General features: G+C 35.9%; 1 protein-coding gene across 1 annotated transcript; it reads left to right on the top strand.

The window, feature by feature from the left end:
• The first annotated feature begins 3,797 nt into the window (after positions 1 to 3,797).
• On the top strand, positions 3,798 to 9,828 carry LOC311292819 (sorting nexin-16). Its single transcript, XM_084412629.1, has 8 exons — positions 3,798 to 3,923; positions 4,132 to 4,332; positions 4,941 to 5,027; positions 5,150 to 5,295; positions 8,021 to 8,090; positions 8,222 to 8,358; positions 9,246 to 9,347; positions 9,509 to 9,828. The coding sequence occupies exons 2-8, from the start codon at positions 4,180 to 4,182 to the stop codon at positions 9,612 to 9,614; spliced, it is 801 nt and encodes a 266-aa protein (XP_084268755.1). The 5' UTR covers positions 3,798 to 3,923; positions 4,132 to 4,179; the 3' UTR covers positions 9,615 to 9,828.
• Positions 9,829 to 9,982: the final 154 nt, after the last annotated feature.

Raw genomic sequence — 9,982 nt, 5'->3', positions numbered from 1 at the left:
ATTGGCAGAACATTAATTTTCATAAGCGACACGGAAAATCTAAATATTCTAAACGGGTTTCACAAAGTTTCTGATTAACTTTAGTCACACGTTTCTGGGGAAATTATCTCCAACCCATAATTTCCTTTATAAAACAATATATTTCCTTAAATGGCTTAATATCAACAAAATATCCAATCTCTGGACATTTTCTAATTTGATATTATCATCAACAACACTGATTACAAAACAAGTATACATTTAACATTCAGAAGCTGGTTTGAACAAGCAAGCGCTGTTGCTGTACTCCCAGCATAGCTGGACCCTTTAGGTTCAAAAGACAATCGTTTTACTTAATGAAACATTCCTTATCCTTATATCATGCCAATCCCTGTTAATCATACTCAACGCCCCATTTCCATCTAAAACTCACCTTTCGTACCATTTCAACTTAATTTGACTTAATCAGGCGTTCATAAATAGTTCCATGAACTCTATCGTTCCCTACATGTCAGTTCCTTCTGCATGTGCTCAATCCAACAATTCACTGTTTCCATCAGGAAAAAAAACATCCTATCTTCCCCTACATGTCAGTTCCTTCTGCATCGACTCTGTTCTCTTTTATCTGCTTCTTTCCCATCCAACAATTCACTGTCCGTTCACAGTTTTACACTCATGAACAAACTTCAACAACCCTTTCTGACTAGTAACGGATAAGTTAGCATTTCAGAAAACCCTGTAGACTACTTTGTACAATCTCATATGCTCATCATTCACAACACTGCTCAAATTATCAGTCATTGCTTTGCTCAAAGTTTCATCAGCCACACATAAAGATCCTTTACACACGCTTAACACACACACAACAACCATTCTGTTTTCCCTCGTTCTTTTCTATTGATTCTTTTACAACATTGAGTCTTATCTTACTCAAGGTTCCCGCCTCGGGGAAATACATTTACATTTACCACCATAATTATTTCTCTTTTAACAGAAAATTGGTGTATAAAAATGATCTACTTTACTGTTAGATGACCCCATTTTGGCTGAATCTCCCTTCTGGATTTCACAATTTCGACACGTGTCTTACAGTATCTGTCAAACGTCTTCAACAGACCCGATCTTTCCCTTACCCCAAGATCGGTCGGGTGGTTTGTAATTACGTTTCACTCAAAAACTTCCTATAAGCACTTTCCAGCGCTCGATTAATTCTGATTTGACGTGGCTCTTCCGTCCACCTAAATCGATTAATTTGATGTGGCTCTTCCGTCCACTTGTACGAGATTTCCTCAGGTTACAGAGTTTTTGAGTAAAACTAATTAATCAGCAATTGTGATTATCTGAATCACCTGTGGCACTTCCGTCCACCAACGAGCTTAAGTGTGGTAGATACCGATCCGAATCTGTCAGATCAATTTCTTCCCCAAAAAATGTGTGATTATCTGAATCACCTTTTCGCTCGTACCAAAAGCAAAACTCAGCCAATATGGTTCACGTTCACTCACAATTATCAAATTACACTCAACTTCAATAAAACAATTTTGCCGTTTCTTACCCAGAGATGCTTTTCTGTTTTTCCCGCAATCGTCGCGGATTTTTTTTAATCCTGGTGGGAGTTTTTCTTTCACTGGTCCTGAGTGTGGGGTATTTGCCTCTCTCTCTCGTAATCTGTTGAGTTTCTATCTCAAACCGTCGAGGTATAAGACGGCTGCCTAGTGCTGCCGAGGTTGTGCACTTTCCCGTCAAATCCGTTCTCAGGACCAGGAGAAGAAGCGTCCGCACAGGATCCCTCTTCTTGACACCAGCTGTAAAAGCAATTTTTTATCTCACTGGGAAAAACAGCATCACAGGGTTAAGGAACACTCAAAAGGCAAAATTGTAATAAAGAAGAAAAGGCTTTTTATTCTTTGAGGAATCTTTTCGCAACCGCAGCCACCCAGATGTGAAACAGAAAGCCTACTGACATAATAAAACTGAGACATTTTATACAGGTTTCTGACATTCTTGACTCCTCCTTTCCCTAGTCTCTGTAAATTTCCTTAAAGACATCTAGTATGGACTGGTTCTACCCCCCCCCTGGGCAGGTTATGCTGTTCTTTGTCCCTGAGAAGCCAAAAGGCCTTCATTTACAATCTAGATGACCTCCTGCTGTTCTTTATCCCCTAAGGGGATGGCATGGGACCCCTTGTTTATTGTTAAACGACCCCTGTATTCTCCTGGCTGGATCCTTTCTCGTGCTCAGGTGTAAGTTTTTATCACCCTGTCTTCCTGTCCCTTCTTCAGCTGTTAGAAAACCCTCACAGAAATATATATGGTCAGATGCTTTTACACACACTCAATTGAAATCAACAAGTTTAAATGAATGGACACAAGAACAATGAATTTTTCATTAACACTGGCAACAGTTTGTTCAAAGTTAAATGAACATTAAACATTAACAAGTCTTTGTCTTTACAGAATAAAACTATAAAATAACAATCTAATGCAAAGCATTCTGGGAACCAGAAATCTTCATCAACCTTTTTCTGTTTTTTTTTTCCTTCAGATTTTGTAGTTTAATTCTGTAAAGATAAAGACTTGTTAATGTTTAATGTTCATTTAATTTTGAACAAATTTTTGCCAGTAAATAACATCAATTTAAATCTACAGTAAGTTACTGGCAAATAGCTGCCAGTAATACTGTAATTTCTACAGATTTTTCTAACAGTGTACCCATTGCTGCAAAATAAACTCTATCACTTGTCCTTCTGTCTCCGGGTCCTCTGTTCCGTAACATTAGCTGCTTCATGTCATCATTTCTTGCTCGTTGTGACAACTAACCTATGCCACTCCAACACCATACATGCCTCAAAGTAGCCAGATAAACTTTTCTTTCTTTACAGGCGAGGGACGCATGTACGCAATTTCCCACAAAAAAAGGTTATAATAGGCTTGCCATAATGAATCAGGGTAAGTCAAAAACACATTTTGGAAGAAGGATTAGTGATGTATTGATTCTAATTTTAAACCAAAAAAGTGTATCTTTAAACCAAAAAGTTAAAACTTCTAATTTATTGGTTTAAGTAGCAAACATAATTTTGATAAGTTCTGCTGACATAATAATGTTGATGATTACATGATCTGTCTTTGATTATTTAAAAAGTAATTTCTTAATTAAATTACCTTAACTTTAGAAACAGTGAATTTCTGGTTCCCAGCATGCTTTGCATATACTGGATAAGAAGAATAAATGTTGAAATTAAGTGAATAAATTCAATTAATTAATTATTTTAAATTGTATGTGTTTTAGTAAAGGGAAAAGCTTAGTGTTTAATGCTGTTTGACATTTAAAAAAGTTTCTGTCATGCATGTTGAGATGTTTCTGTTACATTTTTGTGGTCACCACTTTGCTGAAGAGAAGTGCCCGTGGTTTGTGGGAACAACTTTTTGAGAAAGCAATGTGAAAAAAGAAAAGAAAGAAAAAAGCATGTTACAGTGTTTATGCTTCAAATGATTGAGTTCCTGTAACTCAGTTAAGTTTGTTGGTTTAACATTTGTCATTACAAGTAGTCATAACTCAATAGATGAATGCCAACTGTTGCATTTTTTGGGGTGTAAATGAAAGAGATCTCCAAACATTTCATGTGTAAAATGGCAGTTCAATCAAACAAAAGTTCATGAAAAAAAGCAGTTTTATAGGTTTATGAGTTCTCTATTCATACAAAGGTCATTTAATCTTAATTCTTTTATGGCGTGTTTGGGTAGACCTAAATTTGATCAAAGAAGAAGAAGTTGTGGTTTGGTTGGTTGTGTCTCATTTGTGACTAGCATACTGATTCACTTCTCTTCATAGTGAGGAATGCAGAAGATGACAATCAGTCAACTTCTGCTAACATTAGATTTAGGATTCTTTCTTTTTACCAGCTCCCAAACCAGACAAAACACCCATTATCAAGCTACTTTGGGTAAGAGAGGAAAAAAAATCTTATTTATCATACCATGATGTGGTGTTAGATGCTTGTGAGGATACTTGAAATAAGTCTAATGCTGTATGACTTAATCTTTTGAAGATTAGCAAAATTGAATCTGTGATGTTTCTTATAACCATTGATTTAAACAATCTCTTGATAAATTAATGTGCTTTTTATTTATCATCTGCATCCTTTATTTCAGCTCGTTCTTTTCTGAGAGCGTTGGATTTAACATTGCAGAAGATCTAGCATGTTTTACCAAAAGCACAGTCCAGAAGTTGTAAGAAGAGGGAATGGGATGGAGTATTACAGTGATGGATTTTGTAGAAGGAGCAATGAAGAGAAGACGCTCAAGGTCACCCTGCTAGGCTACAAGGTTATGGAGGAAAAGACAAAGTTCACAGTAAGGAGTTACTTATGCATGCTCTTTTCACTCCATAGTGATCAGTGTATATAAGTCTGTTGTTGCTTACTTTTTAAGGGGTATACTTCACCCCAAAATGAACACCAGCTCGTTGTTCCATACTTGAATGACTTTGTTTCTTTCATGGAACACAAAAGGAGAAATTCTTAATAATGTGCTATTTTTGGCACGCAATTTAAAAGAATGTGGCATCATTTACTCACCCTCAAGACAAGCTGTTACAAACCCATAAGACTTTCGTTAATCTTTGAAACACAATTAAAGATATTTCTTTTATGAAATGCCTAAGAGATTTCCGCCCCTTCATTGAAACCCTATTGAGTAACCAAAACCAGTTCAAAAAGTTCTTAAAAACATTGTAAACATAATCCATATGAATCGAGTCGTTGCTTGGCAAACATGAGGGTGAGTATAAACGATGACAGAATTTTGGTTTTTGGGTGAAATATCCCTTTAATTAGAGACACATAAGGATGAATAAGATACATTGAATCTTATATGGGAACAGATTACACTGTATCTGTTATGAGTCAAAGGCAGTTTTTGGTGATAAAGAGGACATGATGTTCTCCTTCTGCACATTTTAGGTCTACGAGATCTTAGTGAGGCGAGCGCCTGACGAGAGCTGGCACATTTTTAGACGCTACACAGACTTCTCTGGACTACATGACAAGGTCAGGCACAGGTGACTCACGTCAGCTGACAAAGCGGTGTTGGAGATTTGCTCACTTTTTCCTCAGTATTTCCTTCTTTTATGTCTGAATGAGTGACTTTATGTCTTTATGTGTATCTTCAGCTGAAGGAGATTTTTCCAGCGTTTAACTTTGTCCTACCACCCAAGCGTTGGTTCAATAACTTCAATGCTGAATTTCTAGAAGAGAGACAACTGGGCCTACAAGACTTTCTACAGCACCTGGTTGCTCAGAAATACCTGAGAAATAGGTACTTGTGACATTATGCTTGGTTTAGAAACAGCCTTCGAAACAATTGTCATCATTTACTCGCCCTCATGTCCTTCCAAACCTGTCTGCAGAACAGAATATATTTTGAAAAATGTTTTTTTTTTAGTCCCTATAATGAATGTTAAAGTCAGGGGTCCGTTGTTGTTTTGGATTGTTGAAAGCCTATAGCCTTTCATTGTATGGACAAAAACGTGAAACATTATTCAAATTATCTTATTTTCTGTTCCACAAGAAGAAAGAAAATCATACAGGTTTGGAATAAAGTTCCACATTATGTGTAAACCAGACAAACACAAATAATAATATATATATCTTTTTTTTTTTTAAACATTGCAAACCTTTTGTGATTTGAGGTGGGAGGAAAAGCTGAAGATTCAGTGCTTTTGTAAGCGAATGCAAAGTTTCTCGGGGGAACAATAAATTTGCGAGAGAACGCAAATGTTTAATGAGCAGAGAGAAAAATATATTTATAATCAATCACTTATATTTGTTAACAACCAAAACAATCCCAGACTATATATATCCCTATAATCCCTATACTATTTATATTGAATAGTTGATTCCATGCTGACTAGTTTAATTCAATCATGTTTCACCTCAAATTCGCATTTAAAATTGCTTCTGTAACTCTGAAAAGACAAACATGGATTTGGATTCCTTCAACCGCTTTTGTACTCTCTAACCTTCCTTTCTTTGTTAAATCTTAGCATGAGTTGTGGCTTCACAATTACATAGTCACCTCACTGTTAACAATCTCTTTGAGCCCCTTCAATCTGGTTTTTGCAAATACCACAGCACTGAAACAGTTTTAGTTGAGGTCAATAATGACTGATTCTGTTCTTTTTCCATCCTAATTCTTCTTGATGTTAGTGTCGCTTTGGATCAGTCTCTTTTACTCACCCATCTTTAAAATATATTTAGTGTCAGATTGTATCTCTCTGATTGTGTGTCTCCCTGTGGATATAGGTCAGAGTTCGGTTCAGTTTGGTGTCCCTCAGGGTTCAATTTAAGGCCCCTTACTTTTTAGTATGTGTGTTTTTTCTTGTGGTCAGCTTAGCATTTTTATGCAGATGACACTCTATAGTTATAGGTATAGTTAGTTTTCTTTCACACGTGTTTCTGAGATGAAACCTTGGATTAAATTTTCTGTGTCTGAACAGTAACAAGACTGAAGTAATGCTCATTTGCCGTATACATAAAGTTGGATCTTTAACCTTAACTGTGGATGATCTGCTTTGGAGTTTTTTTTTTTTTATCTCACACTGTAAAAAATTTGTAACACTCCCAAATCAAAATTTTCAATTGACCGATAACATCAAAAATTTTCAATTGGCCCAAGTGAAAATCTGTACATTTAATTTTAGAATTTACAGAATTTCACTTGGGCCAATTGAAAAATTTAGATGTTATCGGTCAATTGAAATTTTTGATTTGGGAGTGTTACAAATTTTTTACAGTGAAACATTGCAGGGCTGTGCCCTATGTTATCTTTCTTCTATGTGACTGAAAAGCTGATCAATACTATTGTGTTTTCTTATGCACACAATCTAGATGCTTGCAATGCACTACTTGATGGAGTCTCCAAGTCTACACTTATAAATTACAATATGTGCAAAACTCAGATGCTAGAATCCTGAGTAGGGCCAGGACAACGATCACATAACTCCAGATTTTGAGTCCTTGCACTGGCTCCCTGCTTTTAAGATTCTCTTGCTTACATGGTTTGGCTCCTCAGAGTTTTTAACTTATTATACCCCAATATTGTGATCTCCGCTCCTCAAATACTGTTATTTTAACAGTCCCCCAATCTTGTCTTTCTACCAGGCATGATAGAGCATTTACTCCTTATGCTCCTAAATTGTGGAACTCACTTCCTCTCGCTATTAGAGAAGCATAGTCTTAGTTAATAACTAGTTCACCCAAAAATGAAAATGATCCCATCAAGCCATATAATCATCTTTTAGCCGAACACAATTGCCGTTATTTCAAATAATATCCTGACAGAGGATTTCGATATGAGAGAAGAGGAGCTACGTCCTATACGAACGCGAATGCATGCACGGCTGTTGCCGTAAGCCAGTGATTATAGTTTATAAAGTTTTAAATATGGATAGTTTTCTTGCAAAAACCCATCGCCCTGCTTCAGAAGGCTCCATTAACCCACTGGAGTCGAATGGATTACTTTTATGATGGATGGGTGAACTTTTTAGAGCTTCGAAAACTCGCTATTCAATGCCATTACAAAGCTGGTAAGAGCCAGGATATTAATATAAATCTGATTGTTTTCGGCTGAAAGAAGAAAATCATATCCACCTAGGATGGCTGGAGGTGAGTAAATTATGGGATCATTTAAATTTTTTGGTGAACTATTCCTTTAAGCACTTTTACATCACACCTCGAAACATATTTCTTTAGGATGGCTTTTTTTTATGATAATTAATTGCTCCATAATCTGTATTTAGAAAAATGGCCCTGAATTTAAAATCTGCATATGGGTACAAAAAATAAATAAAATAAAATAAATAAAAACATAAAATAAAAATAAACAAATAAGATAAAAATACAAAAATCTTGATAAATACAGTCAACACTACAATAAAACTGTTATTGAGAATTGTGTGAAGATGAGTTGGTGTCACAATTTAACAATGTAACAATGAAAATCATGTGATAAACAGAGTAACATTGCTTTCTCTCTACTGAAGTGAAGCTGTCAGAGAATTCTTATGTCTGGATGACCCACCTACTGCTTTTGGCGATATTAGAGAGAGATGGGTAAGCTCGCTCAGTTACTGTACTGTAATACTTTTCCATTCAGCCAAATGTGATGCATCCAGACACCAGTTATCTCGACACATCCCTGAGCACAATGAACTTATCCATTTATCCCTCTGTTCCGACTGAAGGCCTTCTGTGAGACGCTGGAAGGGACCAACTGTTGCCTTCAGAGAGATTTAATGGACGACGGGAGAGAGACTGAGTCCCTGAGAAATGTTCTGCTGCACAAAGAGCTCCAAATTAGCCAGCCTGAAAGAGCAAAAAAGTAATGTAGCAACATGATCTATTTGTGGGTTGCTTAGGAAACAGGGACAGAGAGGTGGATTTCGTCTTCTGGCTGAAACGAAATGACTCCAAAATGATTATTCTGTTCGAGGAAATTAAATCTAATTGGATTAAGTGCTACATTAATGCTCTGAGCCCACAGCCTGTCAGCAACGCTAATTGCTTTTAGCAGTACAGAAGTGTCATGCACGTGATTTCACCAAGTATAACATGTTCTTGGATCAACATCAACATCAACAAAGGGATAGGTTTAGGGGTAGGGATAGGGTTAGGACTACAATTTCAGACAGAAATGTTGTTTCAGGCTCAAAAAAAAATCTCAATCCAGGAACATGTTTTACTTGGCAAAATCACGGTGACTTAGAAGTGTCATGATTATTACATTTTTAAATGCATTTTTTTTAATTTGCATTAGATTTTTAATGCCTCGTTCAGAACTTTTACCCTGAAAAGCCTGAAATGCTATGAAATAATTGTCAAATTAAGTTAAGTGTGAATTAAGTTGCATGATTATTGTGGTGTTGTTTTTTGTGCTGGGCAACGATTAATCGCAATTAATCGCATCCAAAATAAAAGTTTGTATAATTATTTTGTATAAATACACACATATGCATGTATATATTTAGGAATATTTGCTGTATATTATACATCATTTATATTATATATAAATATCAATATTATATAAATAAAACATATTTCTTAAATATATATGTGTGTATTTATATATACAAAATAATTATATACAGCACACACACATATATTATGTAAACATTAACTTTTATTTTGGATGCGATTAATCACGATTAATCGTTGCCGAGCACTAGTTTTTTTTTTTTTTTTTACTTTTTCCTGTTTAACCCCATACAGTGGCATGTATAGAATCCAAGAGGAGTTGAACAAAGAGACGGGAGACTTTTTAACAGAGCAAGGATATAAAGAAGTGGAGAGAGACAAACTCGGGAAACTAAGGTATATAATTGATGTATTTTCCACTTACTCCCTTTGGAATGAATCCTAGTTGAGCATTATTATTTCTATAAACATTCCATAGTCTTACTGAGGAAAAATACGTGTCTTGGGACAATGGGGAGACCATTTTGTCTTATTAAACTGCTTGTATCTCGCTTCAGTTCTGAATTGCGGTTCATGAGGAGTCATGGAGCGTGCTGGTGTGGATCAGCAACTGACAGTCCCGAAAAGTACAGTTCTGGAGGACCATTCCAAGAACTCCATTAAATAAATTAAAATAAAGGAAAACAACATCACATGCAAAGCACTTTCTTCAAAACGTCTATTTGTTCTTAGTCCATAATGCAAACAGAATACCCGGATTTTGGATGAATCAAAACCGCTTGGATTGTGGCGTAAATTGATACACCCAGATCCTTCTGATTCATCCAAGAGACATGATCACAGATCAAGCCATAAACTCAAAAACTTCTTGGAAAAAGAAAAGGGGGGGAAGAATACTTCCACGTAAGAATTATCTGGATGTTTTATTCGTATGTATCGTTTGTGGTAGAGATTTTTTCTTTAACACATATTTAATAATTGAATCATCTGTTCTATATCTGGTTCCTCACAGCTCTTACCAGCTGGCCTTT

This window comes from Rutilus rutilus (assembly GCF_951802725.1).
Source record: "Rutilus rutilus genome assembly, chromosome: 6".
NCBI classification, from domain to species: Eukaryota; Metazoa; Chordata; class Actinopteri; order Cypriniformes; family Leuciscidae; genus Rutilus; species Rutilus rutilus.
Note: the sequence above shows the minus strand (reverse complement) of the source record. Positions and strands in the feature narration are given on the sequence as shown.

Coding starts and splice junctions, on each gene's coding strand:
- LOC311292819 (XM_084412629.1), top strand. CDS start 4,180: ATGTTTTACCAAAAGCACAGTCCAGAAGTTGTAAGAAGAGGGAATGGG. Junction 5,296..8,020: donor CAGAAATACCTGAGAAATAG/GTACTTGTGACA, acceptor TCTCTACTGAAG/TGAAGCTGTCAGAGAATTCT. Junction 8,359..9,245: donor CAGCCTGAAAGAGCAAAAAA/GTAATGTAGCAA, acceptor AACCCCATACAG/TGGCATGTATAGAATCCAAG.